The 14,158-nt window shown below is 42.4% G+C and overlaps 2 protein-coding genes across 4 annotated transcripts in view; one reads left to right on the forward strand and one right to left on the reverse strand.

Moving 5' to 3' along the window:
- Positions 1-1,539: 1,539 nt before the first annotated feature.
- RAD9B (RAD9 checkpoint clamp component B) lies at positions 1,540-10,150 on the reverse strand. Its single transcript, XM_014961613.1, is given in 11 exon segments — positions 1,540-1,991; positions 2,244-2,511; positions 2,952-3,074; positions 4,140-4,204; positions 4,502-4,608; positions 6,578-6,684; positions 7,623-7,722; positions 8,225-8,339; positions 8,839-8,988; positions 9,948-10,064; positions 10,067-10,150. Coding segments are annotated over 11 exon segments (1,368 nt in total). The 3' UTR covers positions 1,540-1,859.
- An 872-nt stretch (positions 10,151-11,022) lies between these two features.
- Positions 11,023-14,158, forward strand: part of VPS29 (VPS29 retromer complex component) — a 16,977-nt gene continuing 13,841 nt past the window's right edge. For 2 of the 3 annotated variants that reach the window (XM_014965174.1, XM_014965166.1), the window contains exons 1-2: positions 11,023-11,142; positions 11,699-11,710. In XM_014965174.1, the coding sequence (XP_014820660.1) occupies positions 11,140-11,142; positions 11,699-11,710 (15 nt within the window). In that variant the 5' untranslated portion in view covers positions 11,023-11,139. The remainder of the gene's footprint in view (positions 11,143-11,698; positions 11,711-14,158) is intronic. The other variant, XM_014965181.1, reaches the window with a different exon arrangement.

Below are 14,158 nucleotides of genomic sequence, written 5' to 3' on the forward strand. Positions count from 1 at the left end.
TCCCCGATTTCTCAAATCCCACGTTTGGAGACGGGGGGGGATCAGAGGGATGAGCCTGGGGAAGGTGCTTTTCCCCGCGGGGAGGGACTCGGCCGTCGCTCTTGGCTGAGCAGTAGCTACAAAGCCATTTGCCTCATACCACATCCCAATTATTATTATTATTTTATTATTTATTTTTTTAAGACAGAACAAATTTGGATTTTGATTTACACAAATCATGAGTTTATCCCTCACTGGACACACCAAAGACCAGTAAAGCTTATAGCTTTTCCATCTGTTTATAAAGCAATACTGTATTATAAAGAATTGATATTTTTATCACATGCTTGATTGTTTTTTTGGTTGTTTTTTGGGTTTTGTTTTGTTTTTTTTTTTTTCTTTTTTAAGATGTGCACTCTAAACATATCAAACCTAATTTCTTCCTATGAACTTAAGCTGTCTGCGCACAACAGATTTTTTTCGGAAAAGGAAATGACAGGGCCCATACTATCAAAATAATTTTAAGCGATGCATGAAGCAGTAACACTTCCTAGGAATTAGATTATTGTGACTATTCAGGAGAGGAACGGCCGAGAGAGGTGTTCCGGGGCCGCGGAAGCGCGTGTGTGAGTGAAGCAGGGGCTGAGTGTCCCCCCCCTGCTATGGAGGAGGAGGAGGTGATGGGGGTGTTTGTTCGCCGTCGGGAGCAGGGATCTGGAGGAGGAGGAGGAGTTTTGCACACCAGTAACCACGTAACGTCCCAGCACGGGCAGGAGTTGGGGGTTTTCTGCAGCAGCGTTACCTGGTATTTGGGGAAAACAGGGCTAAAGATGTGGTGAATTTGGGGGAAAACTCTGTGGTTCCTTGCTACTTTCATGGCTATCTTTGGGAGACCTGCAACATACAGTTTCCCTCTAAATGTACTTTCTTTGTGTTTTTATGAAGAAGGTATGGCCAAAAAAAAGAACAAAATAAAAAAAAAAAGAGATTTTGGGACCAGACAGTTGACCGAGTCGAGGAGAAGGGAGAGGTGAAGGTCTGGCAAAGACAGGAAGGATTTGGTGGTGGAATCTCCATCTCTCGGTATTGGATGTCCTTTCTCCAGGGAAAAGCCCAGATGGTGTGTGTAGAAAGTGACTGTATGAAGTAGTTCCTTACAAAGATAGCTGAAATAATGAAGCGAATCCGAGTCTGTATCTAATGAGGATGCTTTTTTGTTGTTGTTACAATGAGACTATCATCTATGCTTACCTAAGAGGCGATTATGTGAATTTCATGTCTGAGGTATAACTTATGCAGGAATAGTTCTGTAAATACATTTAAATGAATTGTAAAGATATTTAATAAATATAGTATTTATACTAAAATGTGTTTTTTAAAGTAAAGTTGACTGCCAAAGCTCTGTTTGTTAACGGTACCGGTGGCGCCGAGACACGCAGCCGCCGGTTCCTTGGGGCTCTCGTTGGACCCTCGCGGTGTTCCCAGACCCGGGGGAGAGGGAAGCAGTGACCCAGGGCTGGAACACACAAACCTCAAACTTTTATTATTTTTTTTCCCCAACACATTTCTATGACAACTCTGTTTCTTCAGTAAAACGCCGGTTCTACGAAGCTGCAGTAAAAACACCAACGCTGAGCGTTTGGCTGGGCTTATTTTCCAACACTTTCAACTTCAAATTAAGGCAGCTTAATTAGCCTGAAGTGATATAACGCGGTTTGAATTCCCTGGTGAGGTTTCCATCGAGTCCTGACTTGCTGGAGAACCGCGATTTAAACTTCTTTCCAAGCCTAGAACCAGCACCACAACCACCCTCTCAAATACACTTCTATCTCTCAGGGCAGCCCCCGATGGCCGTCGCTTGGGTTCAGGTCTGTCTGTCCCTAGAGCAGCTGGGAGCTCCGTGTGCTGCCAGCCTCCTCCTCCGTGTCACTGGCTGTGGCCAAACTACGGAGGGTGTGACTGATGGCACCCCTCTCCGTGCAGGAAACCGCTCCGAAAAACAAGGAATGAAACTGGAAAATGGAATGTTGATAGAAGTAAGAAACTGCACGTGACAGAGAACCTGGGGATTCATTATTTCTGAAGTTTTTGCCGTTTAAATCTTTAAACCAGACTGCACGTGACAGAGAACTTTGGGGATTAATTATTTCTGAAGTTTTTGGCATTTAAATTTTTAAACCCCTCACCCCCCCCCCAGACAGGTGGCATTCAGTTAAACACCAGCTAAGGTCTTCCACTGCACATCTGCCTGGGAGTCTCCTCACCTTCTGGGAATGGGACTCTTCTGCCTCTCCTTCCCCCATTGCATGGTCCTCTGCCTCGGGCAGGGCTGTTCCTCCTGCACTTGGCACCTCTCTCCTTGTGGCTCTGGGAATATTTGGCATCTCTTGTTTCACCCAACGGTTTGCAGGTTTCGCCGGCTCCGCGTTGGGGGCATTTCCATCCCACTGTGGCTTTTTGGAAGCAACTGTGTCGGCGTCGCTGTCTCTGTCCACAGAGGTTCTCTCAGGTTTACCCCCACGTGCCTTCAAACTGCGACGGAGAGAGCAGCTCAGGTTAGTAACTGGCTTTTTCATGTTTTTGTCAGAATGTCTTTATTTTCTGTTAATGAAAAGCCTGAATCTTAGAATAGATTCTCAACAAGTACCTTCCCTTCCCCTCCCACGGCAAGAGAACCCCGTGGAGCTAATGGGAAGCAGAAGCTGGCACAGAGTGTGCTCCTGCACCAAGCTTTATTGCTGTGCATGATGCCAAGATGTTCCTGAACCTTCTTAGTTCACAGTTTCAGTCTTGGTTGGTGCACAAAGACCCCAGGATCCGTACAACGCTTACCGACACTCGGTAAGAAGGAGCAGATCGCTTCCTTTCCATCTTAAATCTGACTTGGCTGGAAAGCTTTAAACTTCCATTTTTCATCCTCTGAAGGCAATGTGCCTCCCTCCTTCCCCCACCCCCCCGAAGCCCCCCGTCACCTTTCCTGCCGCTGGGACAAGCCGGGAGGCTGCGGGGAGGCCGGCTCCTTTTCGATGTCGCACAAAGTAGCCAAAATAAAGCTGGCTTCCAGGGCCATGTCCTCAATGCTGAAAGCAATTGGCCTGAACAGGGATATTCAGAGAGCAAACCAGCAGGTGTAACTACACGTACCATGGGAGGAAGCCCAGCTCCTGCAAATCTATACACACATCTTAAAATGCTGAAAATCTCATGGATTTGCTGCTGAAGACTATGAGAGGGCTTCCTGATACAGATTATTTAAATGCACCAACAAGCAAATGCTATACAATAGTCAAATTATAGTTTTAAACACATAACTGTTAAAATTATATTTTAAAGAGAAAATGTATTGTTTCTTTAGACTATTAAATACAATCATTGCATGCCTTAGACTGAGAGCCTGAAGTGTCTGGCTCTCGTTAGTCAGCACAGCTCACTCAGCAATACCGGGGCCTAAATTAAATGCTTTATGCCTAATAACAAGCTACTTCACCCTGTATCATAGAACAGAAATACAGCTTTTGGTACAAAATTAAAAATCTATTTTCTTGTTCCAGTTCAATATTCACTGAGCAACCTGCCAACAAAACCTGACTGTAGAGGTGTAAGTGCAGCAGCTCTGGTCAGGAGCAAACCAGCAGGTGTAACTACACGTACCATGGGAGGAAGCCCAGCTCCTGCAAATCTATACACACATCTTAAAATGCTGAAAATCTCATGGATTTGCTGCTGAAGACTATGAGAGGGCTTCCTGATACAGATTATTTAAATGCACCAATGAGCAAATTCTATACAGTATTATAGTCAAATTATAGTTTTAAACATGTAACTGTTAAAATTATATTTTAAACAGAAAACATATTGTTTCTTTAGACTATTAAATACAATCATTGCATGCCTTAGACCGAGAGCCTGAAGTGTCTGGGTACCACATCCAGGTGCTCGTTAGTCAGCACGGCTCGCTCAGCAATACCAAGGCCTAAATTAAATGCTTTATGCCTAATAACAAGCTACTTCTCCCTGTATCATAGAACAGAAATACAGCTTTTGGTACGAAATGAAAAATCTATTTTCTTGTTCCAGTTCAATATTCACTGAGCAACCTGCCAACAAAACCTGACTGTAGAGGTGTAAGTGCAGCAGCTCTGGTCAGTCCCACAACCTACTTTCCAGAGATGTCAAAATGGACTGAGATGGGAACACTGGTGGCTTCTGAGAAGGCGAGCAGTCCCTGGAAAGAAGGGGTGGGTAGTTAGGCACTGTTTTAAAAACAGAAGATCAACATTAGAATGGAAGTTTATCCCAGCTGTTGTTTACTGGCAAAAAGAGGGTAAAATTCTGCTTTCGAAGGCCCCTGTGAGGGACCCTGCAGTGTCCTGAAGGTCCTGGTTTTTAAAGCTAATCCTCAACCAGCGGGTGAAAACCTGCTGCTGGTGGGACACCTCCCAGGGACCACTCTGCATCGTCCCCATCAAGTAATGCAAATTAAGGGGAAATGTTTTATTTTTCAGACAAATTCTTGCTTTACCCTCAATTCCTTAAGGCAAAAGGTCACTTCAGAATCTACTCCAACTTGAAAGTAGTCAAATTCCTCCGGATTTAGTCGTATTTCAGTAAGCATTGTCTTTGAAAAATCTGTTCAAAATAGCAAGAAAGTCAAGGACTCAATGGAGTGAAGTTTGAACTCAACAAAACCATGATTATAACCATGAGGTTTATACATCAGCATCATTTGAAGAAATAATTGTACTTTTACGGTGACTAACAGTAAGAAATATTTAGCTTATCTGAATTTATTTCATAATTAAGTAAAATAAATCCTCACTTTATTTACAGTATCCTATGTAGATTTAAATGGCTTTTAACAGAACCTATTTCATGTTCCACTGCGTGATCTAACCTGATACCTGCTGTTGTTCTTGCAAATCTGCTTTGTCCACAGGCCTTCATCACAAATAGTATTACCGGCTGCTTATTGTTTGGAAGACCAAAATGCCACATGATTTTAACAGATTAATCATAATTGCTGACAATCATCGGAGGACAATGAAGGTGGACTTGGGTTCTTTGTTTTAAATTATAATCTTTTCCTGATACGTAAGTGGCAACAGGAAACAGGCTCTTCAGTTTCAGGTATTCAATTGTTGCTTGTTATCATTAGATTAGTGCGTAGTTGTAATTAGGTGAGTGAGAAGAAAGTAAGAGGGTACTTGCATGATGTGTTACAGAGGCATTCAGAAAAAAAAAATCTATGGCTGCTTAAAGAGTACACACCTCCCAGTTCTCTTCCAAAGCCAGGCTGCTAACGAAGTATTAGAATCCATTACAAACCATTCCCAGTCTTCCCCTTCTCTGCTCAGGAGTGGTGTTTTTTTTTAAATCACAGCCTTTAATAAGGCCCCGCTGTGTGTTCAAATAAACTCCCATAAAGATCCTTCAAACTGGAGAAATATGTACTTCCAGCACACCTGCCTGATTCTAGGAGGCAGAGCCTACCACATGCAAATGACAACAAGTCTAGGCAGAAGGTGCAATTTCTTTCTTTGAAAATGACACCTGAACATGGAAAAACCCAAGCCATGGCCAGATGATATGTTCAAAGGACAGGTTTTGTTTCGGTACATACAGAACATTTGCTGCAGGCACTGGATTGCATCACACACTACACAACAAGAACAATGCTTCTAACTCCTCCTCTTTCTCCTTGACTGGTTTTTTTTGGTATCTCATTACATTTTTACCTACTAATTCTTTTTCATTTTCTTTCTTACAATAACGCTTATAGGTGTGTATTTCTAAAATAACAAAATTTGCCATTCAAAATGTAATCCTTTTAGTGTCTTCTTATTTTCAGTAATTTTTCCCCTGCTTCACTCCAGTTGCCACCACTTAATCACTGCTCTCCACTGCTACAGCCTGTTCCCAGCGCAGTCCCCACCCCGGCGCTCCAGGCACTCGTCTTTTTCTAGGTCATTATCCTCAGCTTTGGTCATAAGCAAGTATGAAAAGCATCCCTTTATTATATGATATACAAGAACCTATAACTTCAAAAACACAATTACATCTTTAAAATTAGTTTGAGTCACACCCCAAGAATCCGGGTTGCTCTCCATCTCAGATGGAGATCTGGAAACGGCGGCGCGCAGCAGAACAGCGTCAGGCCAGCGAACACGCTCGAACGCCCTTCTGCTAAAATGTGCTCTGTAATGATATCAATTCTGTAATTATGGTATTCAGATTTAAATAGTTCTTTTTTAAAACACAGAATTATCTCCTTTTTCCTGTCTGTTGCCATGCTTCTGCTCTTGCAGCACAGTAATTACCTCTGTTCAAGCCTACAGCAAGTGGCATAATTTACTTCAATTGGCTGCTCAGTCTGTTATCTGCCGCCGATACCAAGAAAATGTTATTAAAAAAATTACTTTCTTAAAATGTATTAAAACCAGAGGGTGGCAGTATGGCTTAAAATCTCTCCATATATGTTCCCTCTCTTAAAAATCTCATTTGGCCATAAAACGCATTCTCTGTTTATGTTGCAATAGTTATTCCTTTAGTTCACCTGTTTTAAAGTCCCAATATTGTTCCATATTTTGGATTTCCTTACCAGTGTCTTCCTCAGTGTAACTCTTGAAACAAACCTTCAGTGGAGTAACTGATAAGGTCACTTCTTCTTGACTGGTTGGGAAGTGAATCATTATATCAGCCAGCAGCCTGTAAAATTTCATTCAACACGAAAACAATTTTACCTGCTACAAATTACTGGCATTTGTTGCTCACATTAGAAATTAAAGTTGATACTTGGCAATACTGTTGGAGAACCTGCTTTTGAAACGTGCACCCCTTAAAGCGTGCTGTATCTTTTTAATTGATTTATATAGCAATAGGTAAGTAAGAAATCTGAAAATACAACTAGTAATTAAGAAAATTAATTTGTTTATATTTAATGCCTGTGTGTGCTGCCAAATCAGTCTGGCCTATACATATATTGCCACTACCTTTCTGTATGTATCTACCACTTATGAGCAAACCTCTGCATTCTATACTCTTTATTCAAAAGCTTTCAGACTTAGAAGTTGCATAATCTGTTTATAATAAAAACGCAATACATAGTATCTATATGGAGATATGTTTATACGCCTTTAATGGTGGAATATTGCAACAAGAACTCCTGTGCTGCACAAGAAAACACTTTTAATAGAAAAGCTGTCAGCAAAAACAGAGTTTAACTGTTCTTTGCCTTTGCTTGCAATGACAGGCCAAACCTTGGATGCCCCCAGGGGCTGCTTTTCAAGGCAGAACTTTGCCTTACTGCATTAAAAAAAAATAATACTTTTCCCACTGGATTCGTTGCCTGTAAAATTAAATCAGTACTTTATTAGTCATAGGTGGAAGTGGCTCAAAAGCGTGAATTCAAATTACACATCACGCACTTCTCAAGGTCAGACTGAGGATTAATGGCAGAACGAGCCACATTTCTTAACTTGTAAGGTGAAAAATCAAGCACCAGGATACAGGATTTAGGAATTTGCCATTTTTAACTTTGCCCTAATCACATTATGATTACGTTAATGACTATGAGAGCACTATTGCCTCCTGTATGATTTTTTTTTTTTTTTTTTCGCAGAAAAAAATATTTTTGTGTTCATTACCTGGAGTGAACTTTAAGGATGTTTGGACACATGTGCTTTGCAAAGACAGCCTGCAGCGGATCGCATTCTTGAAACGTCAGATTATATGTTTTTACAACACCTAAGTAAAGGATATGAACAAAAATCAGTGCTGGTCTGTACTTTTAAATGTTTGGGGTTTTTTTCAGTATTAATTGTTTTTTTGGGAGATCTCACTAGAGAAAGTAACCAAGCCATTCACTGCAGCTACATGGAAATAACTCACCCACAAATGGAGAACTAAATTAATGTGTCATCTCAGACTTCCTTCACCCTGTTAGTTATGTCCCTCCAGTATCCTCTCCCTCTCCATAACGGGTTTTTTTCAGAATTTACTCCAGCCTAATTCTAAATATTGTAAGCAGTAGGCTGGCAATTAATACGTAGCACGTGTAACTACTGAACTGAAGAACCTTTGTCTGATAAAACCTGTTATAACTTTGTTTTAACAAGGTGATGCCTGTGATAAATATAAATTACGATGTGAAGAGGCTGCAAGTGTTTGGCACAATGTTCCATCAATAACATTCAGTTAATAATTACACTGAGCATTACGTTGCCCTGCACTTTTAAGTGTAACCTACCATGTTTACAGAGGAGCTGAAAAGTTATGTGATGATCATTAATATTTGTATAAATGCTGCATTTCTCTACATTCCTTTCCAGGACATTTACATATCTAAATACAGGAAGAACTGACTGTAAAAAAAAGAAAAAAAAAATCAGTGCAGAGGTTACTCATCAAGCAATTTTGCAACTTTCATACAGTTTATCTGAACCTCCTGCTTTTATGGCTTCCCCAAACTGCTTTGTAAGCAGACACTGAGGCAGCTGATACTGATCCTCGCCATCCTCACCCAACATGTGGCCAACGGGCTTGTTTGCTAAACAACTGGTCAAAGCTCTCCTGCCTCACACTGGTTTTGAAGGCTCCAGGAGAAACACTCCAGAGGCAGAAATGTGGTATTCCTTCACCCCAAGATTAAGCTGCTTCATACTTTGTGAACCACAGGGCACGGCTCAGGAGGTACAACTTCTGAACATAATTAAATACCAACGGTTTCTCTTGCAGAATTGTTCAAAAGCACTTGAGTTTAGAGCCATCTACGTGCCTCTGAGCTTTCCCCTATAATTTCATTTGGAAATTAGGCTAATTTGCTGCTTCCAAAGCTGTGCATAACAATCCATTAAAATGTACCTTAATTATCAATTTACATGGCAGGGATAACTGTTTTTCCTTCTGACATGGTTGAGACACAGTTGTCCAGCGGTAATGTTGAAAAAACATCGATGAGAAGAAGACATATGCATATGCTGACCTTGAAGAATTCACTGATCTTAAGGCAAGCTGAAAATACAAGTGAAATAATTTAACTCAAAACTATTTCATATTGAACCTTTAACACAAAAGCCATTTCTGTGCTTCACTACCACACCTAAGCCACAAGCCATCTCTGTGCTTCACTACCACACCTAAGCCACAAAACCATTAAACGAGTACCTCTCCAAATAAATATAGGTGCATCACGCATACAAACATGTTCAAACTTACCACCCTCATTATTTACTGGTCAGGAGTCACTGGTGTAATACAGGCACAGGAATCCAATCTACGGACATTTAAGTGGCCCTGAAGTGTGAGTTACCTAAATACTTAAAGCTCAGCTTGCATTTGAGGCATTTGAAGCACTGGAGTTTATTCCACAACAATCTTCCCGTGCAGCCAGCACATGATACGTACAGATGAGCAAAGATATTACTACCACCTCAAAAATCCTTCAGGTATAAAAGAAATCATCTCTACTTCTGAATTTCCAGCCTCCCAGCAAGTTGAGAGTCGATCACTTTTATCTAAGAAACCTCTAGAGAAAACCCTAATTCTGCTGGAAATGGTGTTTGATTAATTGAAGGCATATAAATGGGCACATTCTTCCTGTTGAGTCATACCGGTACAAAAACATGTTGTTTAAAGGCAGCTTCTGATGTAGTACAAAACATAAACCTTTTGACCCATGACAACAGAAGTAAACCCTTGGTATTAATCCAGATGTCCTGGACAAGGTTCATCTTGGGTAACAAAAATCGAAGAATATTAAGGGCAGAGTAGGAATGAATCTTCCATGACTTAATCTGCATAATTTGAATTACAGAAAATATGGCATTTGTCCATACTGAAAGTGGAGGAAGCTGAGAGAGAATGCAACTCGGACTGAAGGGTACCTGTAGGAAAACAACACAACATCCAGCAACATAAACACTATGCTTCCAGTAAAGACTTTTAGATTAGAATAAATCAAATTCACTTACACCTTTTTCTACGGGGTCAAACCAAAATTCATCGCTTATACGTGCTATGGCATGTATTGCTCTTCCAAACACTAGCAGGAAAAGAAAACAGTGCAATATGCATTCTAAGTTAAAAATAAAAAAGCTATACTGCATTTTCTCCAGAGTGATTTAAGAGGAAACATTACAAATTCTCTACACGTTTTGAAGAAACTTGATAACATGGTGGAAAACATTACTCTTTCCATTTTAGTAGCACAAACAACCCTGATGTTTTGGAAAGCTGCCTCCAAAGAGGGGCACCTCAAACATCGTCTGTCCCTTTGCAGCACCTGCTGTGGCCTGATGTCACCACAAATTAATTCAATCTAATGGGACAAAACATCACTGAAGTTAGAAATTTTGTAGATGGCAACAATTTTGAGAAAGCCATAAGCAGTTGGATTATCTTAAAAGATGTAACTCTAGAAGATAGCAGAAACCAGCTGTAGGTCTCAAAATTTGCCTTTGCCCACCCTGGCACTGGGAGAGCAGCATTTTAGATGAAAATGCTGCACGCAGGAGGTTTGGTTGTGCCTCTGGAAGAGCGGCGTGTGACAAACCCAGCCCTCTGCTCTCCCATCTGAACAACTTTCTGAGGCGGTGTATTGCCCGACGGGAACGCCATTGTCCCCGTGGGGATGAGGAAGAGGCAGCTCCCCAGCTCTGCTCTGACCATGGCGCGGCTGGATGCAGCTCCCAGTGCTTCGTGCCCCATTTTGCACCATCTGAGGACGCCCATGGGGACACCCACGGAGGGCAGCGCCAAGGACATTCACACATGCCCACGGCCGCCATCCCTGCTGAGGTGTGCCCACCCTGAGGCGGCCCCGCTCTGGGTTGCATGTTTCTCCCACATACCCCACTCTATCCCCGGCCTTCTGCCTCCCCTGCGGCCACGGGTACCTCTGAGATGAGCCCCCCCAATGACACACTTCATGGCCCGCCACGGCCTGCAGCCCCCTTCCCTTCCTTTCCCCTCACACGAAGACGGCAGAAAAGGCGGGAAACGCCCCCTCCTGAGAGACCCGGATGTAGCCGGAGAAACGCTGCGGAGAAACGCGTTTCGGGGGAGTTTGGCCCTTCGCAGGCGCCGTAGCGGCCGGTTGGGACGGGCCCTGCCTTCCGGGAGGAGCCGCGGCGGCGGGTGTGAGGGAGCGCGGTGCCGAGCAGGATGGTGAGCCCCGGGAGCGCCCGTCCCGCAGCCCCGGGGACCCTCTCCTCGCCGGCCGGGGCTCGCCCTGTGGCGCCGGGGGATGCCCGGGGCTCGTTTCTACCCCGGCCGCGGCCCGCCGGGCCTGGGTCAGGGGCGCCGTGCGGCGGGCGGGCGGGCCCCGGCGGCGGCCGTGGGGCGGCGGTGCCGAACGGGCGCTGAGGGAACGTTTTCTATCAGTGTCCGCCCCGCAATCCGCCTCATGCCGAGCCGGGGGGGGTGGAGGGGCGGGAGGGGAGCGCAGGGAAGAGGCGCAGCCCCGCCGAGGGCCCGGCGGCGGCGAGGAGGCCGCGCCGAGGGGCTGTCACCCCCTCAGATTGAATGGAATTTAATTGTTAATTTATTTTTTTTTTTAACGCTTCTTTCATAACATCAACGATTCATTAATTATTATTATTTGCTTGTTCATTTGGCTATATTTTCTTTTTCTGTTGCTTTCTTTTGTTTTAACATTGATCATGTTTCACCCTGTTTTTCATTGCCCCCCCCTGTCTGCAATCAACTTCTTCATTCCAATAAGGCTGGGCACAGAGTAAGTCTCCTCCTCTTGGCTGTTGCTAACCCCGGTGGTAAGGGCTGGTTCCTCTCACTACCCGATACCAATGTCAGATGGTACCTATGAATTAGGGGCTGCGGTTCAAACCGTGCTCGAGATTGCACCTAAATTCTGACTTAAAGCCAGATGTAACATTCTGCACTGCTATTTCACGTTGTGGGTACCTGTGATTATTAAAAACGCTTCAGTGCTTTAAATTTATTGGTGTAATTGTAGCTTGCTGAGATTTTCTTTAATTAATGGCAGCTCAGATGCGATTTGGGGGAAAATATGGGGCCTGACGGTTTGTCAGCAAAGGAAACGGTCTTTGTTGAGTGCTCAAACTCCCCAGAGTTGAGTGGGGTTATGTGGTTTAAGTGGCAATATAATTGTATTCAACGTTAAATACAAAACTTATATTGCATGTCTAAGCCACTTAAGCATCAGTAGGAGAATCTATCTACTGCCATTTTAATAAACAAAATCACTCGTCACCCATTTTTCACTTGCATTCAAGTATATAATCTTTAGACTGATGCTACTGAGGGTGTTTTTCAGTTGGAGGGCCATCAAAAATGTGTTGTTTTTTCCCCTCTTGGCTTAATTTCCAGTTGGTAGCTCATTGATTAAAAAAACTCCTTTAGTGCTTTAAATTTATTTGTGTAATTGTAGCTCACCGAGATTTTCTATAATTAATGGCAGCTCAGATGTGATTTGGGGGAAAATATGGGGCCTGACGGTTTGTCAGCAAAGGAAACGGTCTTTGTTGAGTGCTCAAACTCCCCAGAGTTGAGTGGGGTTATGTGGTTTAAGTGGCAATATAATTGTATTCAACGTTAAATACAAAACTTATATTGCATGTCTAAGCCACTTAAGCATCAGTAGGAGAATCTATCTACTGCCATTTTAATAAACAAAATCACTCGTCACCCATTTTTCACTTGCATTTGTCAGCAAAGGAAACAGCCTTTGTTGAGTGCTCAAACTCCGCTGAGTTGAGTGGGGTTGTGTGTTTTAAGTGGCAGTACAATTGTATTCAACATTAAATACAAAACTGATATTGCATGTCTGAGCCACTGAAGCATCAGTAAGAGAATCTATCTACTGCCTTTTTAATAAAATCACTCGTCACCCATTTTTCACTTGCATTCAAGTGTATAATCCCTAGACTGATGCTACTGAGGGTGTTTTTCACTTGGAGGGCCATCAAAAATGTGTTGGTTTTTCCTCTCTTGGCTTAATTTCCAGTTGGTAGCTCATTGATTAAAAAAACTCCTGTATTGCTTTACCAATACCTTCCACCATCTAATCTCCAAAGGTGCTTTGATGATGACACTGAGTCAATTGAAAAAAAAAAACCAACCCAAAAGCAAACGTAAAACCCACCCGAGTTCCCCCTGCCATTTTTGATGACTCTTAGCAGGGAGATAGCCACAGGACCAAAAATTTAAAAAGAAAATATTAAAAAAGGTAATTTCTTAGCATAGTTACTGCAGATATATCCAGGCTGTGTTTACAAACACGTTGCTGGCTGTCATTTTAGGAACTGTCTGACTACGAAGCATTATGGTTGGGAGATAAAACTGTCCCTTTTTAATACAGAGCTATTTTTCAAGTTACCAGGGATAGACTGTCTCTAGATGTAGTGTTGTTTACAGTGTAGTGGCGTAACACCCCATGCTTCATTTTTGGTGATGACACTGAGCTAATTGAAAAGAAAAAACCAACCAAAAGCAAACATAAAATCCACCTGAGTTCCCTCTGCCATTTTTGATGACTCTTAGCAGGGAGATGGCCACAGGGCCAAAAATTTAAAAAGAAAATATTAAAAAAGGTATATTTCTTATTTAAAAAGAAAATATTAAAAAAGGTAATTTCTTAGCATAGTTACTGCGGATATATCCAGGCTGTGTTTACAAACACGTTGCTGGCTGTCATTTTAGGAACTGTCTGACTAACGAAGCATTATGGTTGGGAGATAAAACTGTCCCTTTTTAAAATGGAGCTATTTTTCAAGTTACCAAGTTTTAGTGTTGTTTACAGACCCCATGCTTCATAGAGCTTTTCATGCCCCTTTTGCATAATTAATTTATTGCTTTGTTGCTTGCATTAATTGTTCCTTTATTCGCAGATTTAAAGCCTGTAATGTTAAACTACGGTCTTACTTCATTCAAATCCTTAATTTTGAAGCCCCCCCATTAAATTTATATTCTCTGTGCATCTCTTGTACTGAAACGGTGGATGTAGAGAAGTGGCAACTGACCCACTGGGTGCAGGACTCCAGCTGAGCTGCTCTGCAGAGCCCTGGGGTTTTTTTTTAAACTATTAAGTCTTACCCTGTTTTTCAGTGGTTCCTATAATATGGACACTGAACAAGGCTCCTGTTATGGTCAGCTATTAACACGTTGCAAATTTGCTGCTTTTTTTCTTTTTTTTTTTTTTTTT

Source organism: Calidris pugnax, unplaced genomic scaffold (genome assembly GCF_001431845.1).
Source record: "Calidris pugnax isolate Ruff unplaced genomic scaffold, ASM143184v1 scaffold32, whole genome shotgun sequence".
Taxonomy (NCBI): domain Eukaryota; kingdom Metazoa; phylum Chordata; class Aves; order Charadriiformes; family Scolopacidae; genus Calidris; species Calidris pugnax.